Source organism: Schistocerca americana, chromosome 5 (genome assembly GCF_021461395.2).
Source record: "Schistocerca americana isolate TAMUIC-IGC-003095 chromosome 5, iqSchAmer2.1, whole genome shotgun sequence".
Lineage (NCBI taxonomy): Eukaryota > Metazoa > Arthropoda > Insecta > Orthoptera > Acrididae > Schistocerca > Schistocerca americana.
The window spans coordinates 582,944,498-582,958,459 of record NC_060123.1 but is presented as its reverse complement, the minus strand read 5'-3'; the positions used below and the strand labels follow the sequence as shown (position 1 = coordinate 582,958,459).

At 41.2% G+C, this 13,962-nt stretch overlaps 1 protein-coding gene across 1 annotated transcript; it reads left to right on the top strand.

Moving 5' to 3' along the window:
- The first annotated feature begins 1,200 nt into the window (after positions 1–1,200).
- Positions 1,201–13,179, top strand: LOC124616553. The gene is made up of 3 exons (XM_047144871.1): positions 1,201–1,212; positions 12,516–12,649; positions 12,915–13,179. Exons 1-3 carry the CDS (start codon positions 1,201–1,203, stop codon positions 13,177–13,179), a joined length of 411 nt encoding a protein of 136 aa, XP_047000827.1.
- The last annotated feature ends 783 nt before the right edge of the window (positions 13,180–13,962 follow it).

Here is a 13,962-nt window from a genome sequence, read left to right as displayed (position 1 = left end):
AGCCGTCCGGCTACAGCTGTTAACATGTGGTCGGCCGGAGTGTCCGAGCGGTTCTAGGCACTGCAGTCTGGAACCGCGCGACCGCTACGGTCTCAGGTTTGAATACTGCCTTGGGCATGGATGTGTGTGATGTGCTTAGGTTAGTTAGGTTTAAGTAGTTCTAAGCTCTAGGGGACTGATGACCTCAGAAGTTAAGTCCCATAGTGCTCAGAGCCATTTGAACCATCTTTGTTAACACATGCCGCCTTCTTCAGTCATGGAACACAAACATGTCGTTTGACGAGAGCGCTGTTGCTGAAATTTTAAAGTTATTATGTGATTTCATGTAACTTTTACCATTCTGATGAAGACAACCTTAGAACTACCGACACTTGGTTAACGTGTTTTTTTTCGTTTTTTTTTTTTTTTTAATTGTGTCCAACCAGTGCGCTGACTATTGCATTTTATATGCGAATGAAATGAATGAAAATGATACTTCAGGTTTACAATACAGTTTTTGGATTATCGGTATTGTCTAAGATAAAGACGACTTAACAGCACACGTCAATAAGTTGAACATTTGGCGGTACCAATGTATCGAAACAATAACGCCTGTTCTCTGATGCAACGTCATATGAAGGGTGAAAAATAAGTACACCGATATACATTCAGAGGTCTTTCAGTGATACCTTCTGAGTACTTTGTTATGAGACACCCACGGTATCCGACGGCACGTTACAAAGTATTTGCATTTCGTTTGGTTTCTTGCCCCAATTAGCTTTGTTTCTGTATTTCTGTGAAAATACTGCACAGCTGTGCAGATGGCAACGGTATGCGCTGTGTTTCTTGGTCCCATTCACTCACGGTACCTGCTATTAACAACAGTAATGCCCTATTTAACTCAGTTCCCGGGCGTCTGCACGCAGTACCGCTCGGTTTTGTCTACGGTTTTGTTTCCCGGCAGTGTTATTTGCGAGTTAACAGTCAAACACGGTAGTATTATTCATGAGGTCACTGATGAACAGTTGACAAGAATGCACTTTGTGTATGGCTTCACTGAAAGCAGTGAATGAGCGGCACAACGACCCTGTGCCGGGCTGTTAACGGAGCGATGCCAACCACGTCAGCCGTACGTAATCGTCTACTAGAAACCAAATCCTGTGTTTTGTGGCGGCTGAGTTGGCGATTACGTATTACAGTTGTTACGTGTGAGGCGGAACTATGGGCCTCATGGTAAAAGGGTGACCCGGCTGAGTCATCCAATCTGACTCTTAGTCTGATCACGAGGTGTGGCCATTAAATGGACGCGTTGATCACGTAGCCTGACGTGAGGATCAATGAACTATACTTGACGGGATGTATCTGGAACATCTTAGATGATTACAAAGTTAGTAGACAGGAATACAATTCAATACTTTGCTTTAATTCAGCATCAGCAGTGAACGTCGATCTTGACTTTGTACAATAATATTTACAAATGCAGTTATAGACTGAACTGCGAATACTTCTTTACAATTCTGATTGTTTCTATTGTCAATGCATAAACTGTGTGTGGCGCATGGCTAGGTTGTAGCTACTGACTTAGCTGAAGGCTATGCCAACTAACGTCTCTGCAAATGAGATCTCTGAAGCCATACGAAGTGAACCATTCCTATTAAAGTAGGCTGTACAACTGGCCAGTGCGCTAGCTTGTCTCGTAAGACTAGCCGAGTGGCGGCGCTCGGTCTGCTAGCGTCGACAATGGCGACTCGCGGGTCCGATGTGTACTGACGGACCGCGGCCGATTTGAAGCCTACAACCTAGCAAGTGTGGTGCTTTGCGGTGGCACCACAGTAGACTCTTTCAACTTTGTGAAGGTATTTGGAGTAATTGCATAAATCATAATTACATTACTACACTGTAACCAGGCGCTGGAGACCGTACGTCCTTTGAACCAAAATGCTAAGGAGGTGACCCTGAACAATCCCTAAAAATTTGTTGGTGGCCTTCTGGTGTACACCGTGTGATTGCGGAGTCTTTGCAATCTTCTCGGTTGTAAGGACACGCACCAGCTATCACCGATGATCCTCCTATGCTTCAGGTAACCCGATACTTTCACACATAAATATACGCAGAAATCGTTGTAAATTGCTTTCATCATACGGTATAATAAATGTTTCTTTTTTTTTTTTTTTTTTTTTTTTTGTTCGTCTGAAGGTGGTCTGATGCGGCAGAAATTGGCAGTGAAAGTAAAACAAAAATGTGATCTAGACTGTTTTTACAAGGTACATTTTTGTACAAACAGTATTAAAAACTATAAACTTGATTACTAAACCGCTATCCCTAAACCCAGTACCAATCGAAGACTTCCTGTTTAACAGCTTTCAGGAGCAACAAAAGTATGATTTTCAATATTTAGCTTCATTATCGTCCGAATTAGAAATGTTAATATGGTGTCATTATCTACTCATTAAGAAATATAATTTTATGTTAAATGTCTAATGCAAAAAGACAGGAATTACAATTAGAAACTGAATGTCTGTATTGATACATCGTACCCGACAGCGCAAAATACCCGGATTATATTCGTCCAGTATTTGAGAATGGGAGCACTTAGACATCTAAAACAAGTTTACTCATAATATCATACCCTTATGACATTTTTTATCGCTGAGACCTTCGACGAAATGATCAGAGAGGAAAATCTACTGCTTACTACATTTTCAGTAAACCTTCAGCATTAGACATAACATTTTTATTTATCACTTCTTTACTACCGATTCTATTTGCAACAACGTTTGCTCGCGGAATCATCTGCTACAACTGAATGTACCTGCAATATTCCATCACTGTACGGCTCACAGTTCAGGAGATTCGTCGAATACTAGCTTTTGCATAACGGGGCTAGTACGTGAATAAGCGTCAAAAACTCTTTTTTTTAAAAAAAAAAAAATGGTTTTCCTAATGAATGCTCTTCAGTTTTTATGCCGCAGGAAGGCTCAAAATCAGAGGAATTTAAGTATCTGCACACATGACGACGCCCTTATGCCAAGCAGACATCTCTGTTAAAAACACAATTTTGTTCTCACTTTTTTTTTTACAGAGTTTTATTCTCTGTAGTCTTAGTGAAAGTAGATTATTACAGAAGAATTTACATGCTAGGACTCAAAACCGAAATGACAATTTTCACAACTGTACATGTGAGCAGATACCAAAAACAGTTCTGGTGGGACTAAATACTTTGAAAAATGGGTGCTAGGTGCTTTTCTATCTTTCAACGATGGTGCAGTGAAAGGTTGAAGATTATGGAATTGGTGGGAGTGCCTCGTGGACTAAATATTCAAAGAGCTCTGATTTCCACTGACCGCAGGAGACTATTCGAAGCCGAGAAATCAGCGTTGGAAGCCACCGAAGAAACAAGAACAAGACGAAGAAGTCAGAAAAAGAAAAGAGAGGCAGAACAACCCAGGAACGAGATGGATGTAGACCTGAGATGCATTAATGTTATGTAGGGTATACAGAGAAACAACTTTTAACACTAACTTAAATGTTCCAGAATTCCACTTTTTATGTTCTGTTACACATTGGTTAAAAGATCTTACAGTGCTGAAATTATTTTGTATAATATTTTAAAACATTCTCATCTGAAGTGTATTATTATGAGCAGAGTACACAGAGAAACCACCTTTAACATTAACTTAAATGTTCCAGAATTCCACTTTTTATGTTCTGGTGCACATTGGATAAAAGATGCTAAAGCTGAAAATTTGTATAATATTTTAAGACATTCTCAGCTAAAGTGTGTTATTACGACTTAAATTTCATAATTAAAGACTTTTTTCAAGAAGGTCTGTGAGTTACTTAATGAATTTTTTTTAATCAATATTAACATTCTTCTGAAAAATAATTAATGACAGCGATATCTATTTAAACCTGTACCTGAAATATAATAGTGGAAAGAACTTTAAGAAGAAAAAAATAGCTTCTGCTTCGATTTTACTCCGAGATATATGTAACTATCTGACTATAAATAATGAACACACTTAATTTCACTTCCAATATAAAATACAATTCAGAAAAAAATGTGAGACCCACTATGTACACCTTCCGACATATTTATGCCGGTATATGGTGAAACACGGCGTACGTGAGATGGTTTTTATTCAGTGTGAATGTTCTTAACGTAAATACTACATGGTTTTCACAATACTTCGTTGTTGTAGATGTGGTCTTCAGTCCAGAGACTGGTCTGAGACAGCTCTCCATGCTACTCTATCCTGTGCAAGCTTCTTCATCTTTCGGTATCTACTGAAGCCTATATCCTGAATCTGTTTAGTGTATTCATCTCTTGGTCTCCCTCTACGATTTGTACCCTCCACGCTGCCCTAAAATACTAAATTGATGATTCCTTGATACCTCAGAATTTGTCCTACCAACCGATCCCTTCTTCTAGACAAGTTATGCCACGAATTTCTCTTCTCCTCAATTCTATTCATTACCTCCTCATTAGTTATGTGATCCATCCATCTAATCTTCAGTATTTTTCTGCAGCACCACATTTCGAAAGCTTCTATTCTCTTCTTGCCTAAACTATTTATCGTCCATGTTTCACTTCCATACATGGTTACACTCCACACAAATACTTTCAGAAATGAATTCCTGACACTTAAATCTATACTCGATGTTTACAAATTTCTCTTCTTCAAAAACGCTTTCCTTGCCATTGCCAGTCTACATTTTACATCTTCTCTACTTCGACCATCATCAGTTATTTTGTTCCACGAATAGCAAAACTCATTTACTACTTTATACGTCTCATTTCCTAATCTAATTCCCTCAGCATCACCCGATTTAATTCCACTACATTCCATTATCCTCGTTTTGCTTTTGTTGATGTTCATCTTATATCTTCCTTTCAAGACACTATACAGTCTGTTCAGCTGCTCTTCCAGGTCCTTTGCATTCTCTGACAGAAGTACAATGTCATTCGCGAATTGCAAAGTTTTTATTTCTTCTCCATGGATTTTAATTCCTACTCCGAATTTTTCTTTTGTTTCCTTTACTGCTTGCTCAATCTACAGATTGAATAATATCGGGGATAGGCTGCAACCCTGTCTCACTTCCTTCCCAACCACTGCTTCCCTTTCATGGCCCTCGACTCTTATAACTGCCATCTGGTTTCTGTACAAATTGTAAATAGCCTTTAGCTCCCTGTGTTTTACCTCTGCCACCATCAGAATTGTAAAGAGAGTATTCCAGTCAACATTGTCAAAAGCTTTCTCTTAAGTGTACAAATGCTAGAAACGTAGATTTGCCTTTCCTTAATCTATTTTCTAAGATACTCCGTAGGGTCAGTATTGCCTCACGTGTTCCAACATTTCTACGGAATCCAAACTCATCTTCCCCGAGGTCGGCTTCTACCAGTTTTTCCATTCGTCTGTAAAGAATCGCGTTAGTATTATGCAGCCGTGGCTTATTAAAATGATAGTTCGGTAATTTTCATATCTGTCAACACCTGCTTTCTTTGGGATTGGAATTATTATATTCTTCTTGAAGTCTGAGGGTATTTCGCCTGTCTCATACATCTTGCTCACCAGATGGTAGAGTTTTGTCAGGACTGGCTCTCCAAAAGCTATCGTAGTTCTAATGGAATATTGTCTACTCCCGGGGCCTTGTTTCGACTTATGTCTTTCAGTGCTCTATCAAACTCTTCACGCATTATCATATCTCTCATTTCATCTTCATCCACATCTTCTTCCATTTCCATAATATTGTCCTCACGAACATCAGCCTTGTGTAGACCGTCTATATACTCCTTCCACCTTTCTGCTTCCCCTTCTTTGCTTAGAACTCAGTTTCCATCTGAGATGTTGATATTCATGCAAGTGGTTCTCTTTCCTCCAAAGGTGTCTTCAATTTTCCTGTAGGCAGTATCCATCTTACCGCTAGTGATATACGCCTCTACATCCTTACATTTGTCCTCTAGCCATTCCTGCTTAGCCATTTTGCACTTCCTGTCGATCTCATTTTTGAGGCGTTTGTATTCCTTTTTTCGTGCTTCATTTACTGCATTTTTATATTTTCTCCTATCCTAAATTAAATTCAATATCTCTTCTGTTACCCAAGGATTTCTATTAGCCGTCGTCCTTTTACCTATTTGATACTCTGCTTCCTTCACTATTTCACTTTCAATGTTACCCATTCTTCTTCTACTGTGTTTCTTTCCCCCATTCTTATCAATCGTTCCCTAATGCTCTCCCTGTAATTTTCTACAACCCCTGGTTCTGTCAGTTTATCCAGGTCCCGTCTCCTTAAATTCCCATCTTTTTGCAGTTTCTTCAGTTTTAATCTACAGTTCATAACCAATAGATTGTGGTCAGAGTCTACATCTGCCCCTGGAAATGTCCTACAATTTGAAACCTGGTTCCTAAATCCCTGTCTTACCATTATATAATCTAAATGAAACCTTCCAGTATCTCTAGGCTTCTTCCATGTATGACAACCTTCTTTCATGATTATTGAACCAAGTGTTAACATTGATTAAGTTATGCTCTGTGCAGATTTCTACCAGGTGGCTTCGTGTTTCATTCCTTACTTACATGCCATATTCACCTACTACTTTTCTTCTCTTCCTTTTCCTACTATCGAATTACAGTCACCTATAACTAGTACATTTTCGTCTCCCTTCACTATCTAATTTGTTTAATCTCATCATACATTTCATCAATCTCTTTGTCATCTGCGGAGTTAGTTGGTGTATAAACTCCTACCACTGTGGTGGGTTTGGCTTCGTATCTATCTAGTCTACAATAATGCGTTCACTATGCTGTTTGTAGTAGCTTACCTGCATTCCTATTTTTTTTATTCATTATTAAACCTACCCCTATTTGATTTTGTATTTATAACCTCGTATTCACCTGACCAAAAGCATTGTTCCTCCTGCCACCGAAATTCACTAAGTTTCCTTTTTAAATTTTCTTACCTACCTACCCGATTAAGGGGTCTGACATTTCACGCTCCGATCTGAAGAACGCCAGTTTTCTTTCTCCTGATAATAACGTCCTTGAGTAGACTCCACCCGGAGTTCCAAATGGGGGAATCTTTTACCTTAGGAATGTTTTACTCAAAAGGGCGTCATCACCCATTAACCATACAGTAAAGCTGTATGTCGTTGGGAAAAGTTACAGCTGTAGTTTCCCCTCGCTTTCAGCCGTTCGCAATACCAGCACATCAAGACCGTTTTGGTTAGTGTTACAAGGCCAGATAAGTCAACCATCCAGACTGTTGCCCCTGTAACTACTGAAGAGGCTGCTGCTCCTCTTCAGGAACTACACGTATGTCTGGCCTTTCAACAGATACCCCTCCGTTGTGGTTACACCTACGATACGGCTATCTGTATCGCTTAGGCACGCACGCCTCCCCACCAACGGCAAGGTCAGTGGTTGGGGTGGGGGTGGGGGGGGGAATAATTTGTTATTCCTTTGGGCTAATTACTATACATACAAGAGCCAAAGAAACTGGTACACCTACCTAATACCGTGAAGAACCCCTGCGAGCTCGCAGAAGTGCCACAACACGACGTGGCATGGACTCGACTAATGTCTGAAGTAGAGAATAAGATAACTGATACCAGTAATCCTGCAGGGCTGTCGTAAATAAGTAGGAGTACCAGGTGTGGAGATCTCTTGTGTACAGCACGTTGTAAGGCATCCCATATATGCTCGATAATGTTCATATCAGGTGAGTTTGGTGGGCAGCGGAAGGGTTTAAACTCAGCAGAGTGTTCCTGGAGCCACTCTGTAGAAATTGTGGGCACGTGAAGTGTTGCATTGTCTTCTGGAATTCCCCAAGTCCGTCGGGATGCATAATGGGCACGAAAGGATGCACGTGACCAGGCAGTATGTTTAGGTACGTGTCACCTGTCAGATTCGTGTCTAGACGTATCATGGGTTCCATATCACTCCAACTACACACGCCTCACACCTTTACAGAGCTTCCACCAGCTTGACAGTCCCCTGCTGACATGTTGGGTGCATAGATTGATGAGGTTGTCTCCATGCCCGTACACGTCCATCCGCTCGATACATTGTGAAACGAGATTTGTCCGACCAGGCAACATGTTTCCCGTCTTCAACTGTCCGATGTCGGTGTTGACGAGCTCAGGCGAGGCGTAAAGCTTTGTGTCGTGCAGTCGTCAAGGGTACACGAGTGGGCCTGCGACTGCGAAAGCCCATATCGGGGATGTTACGTTGAATGGTTCGCACGCTGACACTTGTTGATGGCCCAGCGTTAAAATCTGCAGCAATCTGCAGAAGAGTTGACCTACTGTCATGTTGAACGATTCTCTTCAATCGTCACTGGTCGCATTCTTGCAGGATTTTTTTTTCCGGCTGCAGTGATGTCGGAGATTTGATGTTTTACCGGATTCCTGATATTCACGCTACACTCGTGAAATGGCCGTACGGGAAAATCCTCACTTCGTCGCTACCTCGGAGATGCTGTGTCGCTAGTGCACTGTCTATAACCTTCAAACACTTAAATCTTGATAACCCGCCATTGTAGCAGCAGTAACCGATCTAACAACTACGTCTGACATCTGTTGTTTCATATAGGCATTGCCGAAGGTTGCGCCGTATCCTGCCTGTTTACATATCTCTGTATTTGAACACGCATGCCTCTACCAGTTTCTTTGGCGCTTCATTGTATAATTTAATACTTTTGGTTTTGTCATCTCTTTGCACGATGAATGAGTATAAAATTGATGTTAATTTTTTGCAAGAGTCTAGTAAATAAATATTCTCGTTACCCACATGTGGTATTATTGGGTCACTAATTACCTTCTTGCGGTGTGTCGAATATCACAATGTTTTTAATCTTTGTAGCCCTTCCTGTAAAGTGTGGAGCGCAATTTTTGCAAAACCGATGTCGCGCCTCCGTGTTGTTGAAGACAGGAACCAGTACTCGGGCCCGGGCGACAGCTGTTACCGCTGCAACCCTTCCCTTCCCCTGCACCCCTCATCACCCTGCGCCGCGGCTAGGGGTGGGACACGAGCGGGCCTCGGGGTCCACCCGGCGAATTTTGCATCGAACGCTTCCCGCACCCCCTCCTCCCCAACCCACACCCAGCTACACTCCCCCCCCCCCCCCACCACCACTCCCTCACCACCCACCCCCCTCGCGCCACACCGCAACACGCGCCTCCCATTACGACAGCCGCACAGCTGCGTTTCTACAGCGAAACCATTGGTCGTCATAGCCCAGCACCGGCACCACTCAGCAGGCCCGTAGAAATTACATGCCTGCCACGGTAATCACTGTCTTTTCGTATCACCGGTAGTCTTAGCTGACGCTAACGAATTCATACCGTGAGCTTGCTGCAGCCGATGCAATAGGATGTTCTTAGTGTACCTGACAATCTTTGGCCCCAACCATTTTCCTACAAATTTGCCAAATGATACGTAAAACTGATTAAAAAAGTTGAAATTGTTTGCCATCGGATAATTTTTAGCACAGTAGATATCTTGTCTCCAGTTTTCAAGAGTTTAATTCGTGCTATAAATGATTTAAAACGCACCTGTTTTTAACGAATGCGCAGTGCAAGACCCCCCTTTTTTACACGACTCTCTTCTTATTTGTGGCATTTTATTATTTCCTGCCATCAGAACAAAAAAAAAAATGTTCAAATGTGTGTGAAATCCTGATGGACGAAACTGCTGAGGTCATCGGTCCCTAGACTTACACACTACTTAAACTAACTTATGCTAGGGACCCCACACACACACACCCATGCCCGAGGTGGTGTACAATAATGGTAACACTGGAAGAATCAGGACCTTTACGAGACAAGGATTCGATCCAATCTGATTCACTGAAAACCTACTCAAGAAGACTGCTGGTGTGTGTGTTGCTATTTCTGAAATGTCAGTGAAGGTTATTGCCAAAGGGGCACGCCAGGAGGATTAGATTAGAAGAAATGAAGTGTACGAAGACCAAAAAGACCTAATGTATGGCTAGGGTCAATATTAAGGTACTTGTTTCTGGCAGAAATACTACTAATTTTTTTCTTTTTGTGCATTTCCCGTAAGTTTCATTTTTCAGCGTATAAGTAACATTTCCTGCTGAACCATTGCAGATAAAAAGGTGAAAATTGCTTCATACCTTGTAAATATTATAATATAACATCCTGTGGTACGAAAGCTCTTAAAGTGCCTTACCGTCAAATGTATTTAAATTTTTGTAAAATAAAAATTGCTGTGTATCATACACATAAATTTTAAAAAAACTGTTACGAGAGTTCTGAAAACTGGCACACCGGTTTTTTTATCTAATTATTAAGAATAAACTACCACATTTTGAAAGTGGTAAGTAAAGTAACCTTTGAGGAAGTGTTCTTCATGTGATAGTGTATATTCATCAACGTCCTGAAGTCCGCAGCTCGTGCTCTAGTGGCTAACGTTTCTGTCTCTGGATCACGGACTCCCGGGTTCGATTCCAGGCCGGGTTAGGGATTTTCTCTGCCCAGCGACTGGGTGTTTGTGTTGTCCTCATCATTTCATCAACATCGTCATTCGTGACAGTGGCTAGATTGGACTGTGAAAACACAGTTGGACTGTGTAAACATTTGAACTTTGTCTGGGGCTGATGACAGCGCTGTTGAGCACCTCGTAAGTCAAACATCATCACTAACCTGATCTAACTATTTGGCAAAATTACTGAAAAAAGGATCTAGAGTAGAACCAATAACGTAATGACAGCATGTGAAAAATATGGTTCAGTTACCTTTAGACACTAAAAGTTACATTTGCTTATAGGTGCCCAAATATTTTTTCATAAGTCTTCCCTTAACTGAGAAACACCGGTCCCAAATAACGATATACACATGTTATCATGTTAATCTGGTTCCTTGCTTGGTATAGGTTTCCCACGGAATTATATTTCTGAAATAGCTTTCAATTTCTCAAATAGCTTTCAATACCATTCAACTGATACTTAAATTTGCCATCATATTTGAGAATCTTCCTCCAGCACCGCACTTTAAACACATTAAGCTTCCATTCACCTTCATTTACAGCAGTACTTCGACTGTAGTCACACCAGCCTCAGTTCTACGCCAATGTGTGTCGCCAGTAATTTCTGTTACTGATGAAAATCTCTCTCCTTGTGTACAGCCACAAGGGATTTTAGTTCACAAGAGCCGAATTATTCTCCTAAGGTATCATCTCACGTTTTGATAGAGTATGCATCACTGTTGTTTTTGGTGCCAAACACTGCCTGTCTGTTAGTTTTGATTTTGTCAGCTACTAACGTCTCATTCTTGAGCAAAGGTATTCCCCTGTTTTTTCTGTCGGTCTCGCTCTCACTCAATCGTTGATCATGACTGTCATGCACGGCTCTGCAGCCCATTCGCCATCTTCTTCTCATTTCCCTTATCTCTGTATATAAAAGGAAACGCCCAATTGACTGACCCATCATCGCTCGGGCCTAACTCCAAAATTAGAGAGATTATTGATCTTATGCTGCAGGCATTGTTTAGGGAGAGATGTTTGGAAATTCCACCCCTAAGGTGATGAAATAGAGGATTAATTTTTTTTTCTTTCAAATAGTCTCTGTCATGGCAATTTTGTAGCTAGAGCTACGAGAATTGGTATTTGGTTTCGTTCTCATAAATAAAAAAAAAACGTGTTTCAGCAATTTTGGAAATTCAAGCACTAAGTGGCTGAAAGAGTAAGTGAAAATTTTTTAAAAGTAAGTACTAGTAAAGCACTTCTAAAGCAGATTTAAAGCTCAGTCTATGAAAATTGCTTACTGAATTCTATAGAAATGTGTTACGAGATGAAAGTTTCTATGGTAATGTCACCACAAGATCTCAAAAAGCATCTCTACGACTCCAACTTCCAGAATTAGTTTTCCTTCGAAAGTCCACGCAAACGAAGCAGCGGCCTCTGAGCTAGTTTCTTATATAGCATCCAATAAACACTTATTTTTCTATGCCTGCCATTGTTCTTTCTTGCGAGGGAGAACAGAGTTCCTGATCATACTTTTCGTAACACATTTTATCAGGCTTTTAAAAAAAAATTAAAACAGTAAACAGAAACTTGTCATTGAAGGAGTGGGATTTGAATATGTAATATTTGTTTCATCTGCGCAAAATTGCAATAATATTTTCTTTATTCTTGGCCGATTTCGGCTATAAATTAACAATCTTCAGAAACCGTAACTCTCACTGAACAACGTGAGCACGACATGCGTCTTTATAGTTCGTTTGAATGTATCAACTCCTGTTTCTTAACATCCTAAGGGAAACATGCCCGCTACAGCGTACTTCTGCGCGTTGAACCACCCAAACATGGTCTTTCCAACTGAGCTATCCAGGCAAGGCTCACGACGGACCCTAGCAGCATCACTTTCGCCAACGACTTTTCTCCTGCGATTTGAAGGAAGAAGAGTCGTGAGATGTGCTTGGATAATTCATTCGGTAACTGTAAAATTTTTTCAGCATCATGCATTTGGCTTTCAAAAGAGGCAAGTAGAAGAAGACATTGATGTTATAATCTGAGTTATATGAACCAAAAACCATTAACACTCACAATTTATTGTTTTATTATTTTCCAGCATTTGGCGCACCGTCTTATAATGCTTTAGCTATTAACGTTTTAAATCCCAGTTTGGGACCGGCCGCGATGGCCGTGCGGTTTAGGCGCTGCAGTCCGGAACCGTGGGACTGCTACGGTCGCAGGTTCGAATCCTGCCTCGGGCATGGATGTGTGTGATGTCCTTAGGTTAGTTAGGTTTAAGTAGTTCTAAGTTCCAGGGGATTGATGACCTATGATGTTAAGTCCCATAGTGCTCAGAGCCATTTGAGCCCAGCTTGGGAGTAAGGATGTTCCGGAAACGTGGTCTGAGGAATATATTGCTCTAGTCCATTTTAATTTGAACTGAGATATGTATATGTGAAGGAAGCGCATGAGAGCAGCATCACAAGATTCAAAGGTTGGATACATTATATTTGGAGCTGTCATATTATATTTTGGCTCTGTTCTGTTGTGGCGAGTAATGGGAACCCTTCTGTCAGAGAACAGCTGTATGGATGTGGTCTGTGGCATGTCCTCAGCACTTGGATTAGTGGAAGCTGGAAAACATCAAATTGATTTCTTCGACTCACAGGTGAAGAACTTATTTTCTCATGTGAAAATAAGTTATGAATTTTCAGGGTATAATTAGACAATGCACATTCAGCGTAAAGGAAGTCAGTGATTTCATTGACACGTACGTGTTTTCAGACGATATTGTGTTACCTAAATTTATTATGCAATGACTGCACCCTGTTATACAGAAGTGAATGCGGTACGGCTTGCTTATTAAACAGCTATGCTGGTCAGCCTTAGAAACCAGCATGAGTGTTCTTATATGGTTTCTTCAGGTCTGTCATTCTGCTTTTATTTCCGAAATAGTGAGGTATGTTCAATACAAAGTTCTCGGGCTTCTAGCCACGTGAAGTGGTTAAATTTTCACAAGCTTTCGACCAAGCGGTCTTTGGCCTTAGTCAGTGGTAAGACTGCCAGTGGGCTGCTGTACGAGCTCCCATAACGTAGCTGCCAGCTTTGACGTCGGTGGTGGTCGCCATATCGACATATACGGGCATAAGCTGACTCGGTGTTCGATGTGCCCTGGGTCACCGGATGCCACGTATGCCCATACGATACGGTGTGCACCAGTGACGTCACAGCCAGTAGTTAGCGTATTTAAGGGAGTACATCAGCACACTGGCAATCAGTCCACTTGACAATGGAGCAAGGAATGCTTGGTCTAATGGCCTTGGCATTTTCACTACCTAACGCGGATTGAAGCCCAAGAACCTTTCCTTCAGTGTTATCGCCGCGATATTCAGCATGCTTAAAGTGAGGTATGTTGTTTGTAGCGATCACACTGATATCTTTATCTGCTGCAATTGCGTTGTAACTGTCTATTCTTATAAATTTTACATCCTTTGACATGTCATACGCC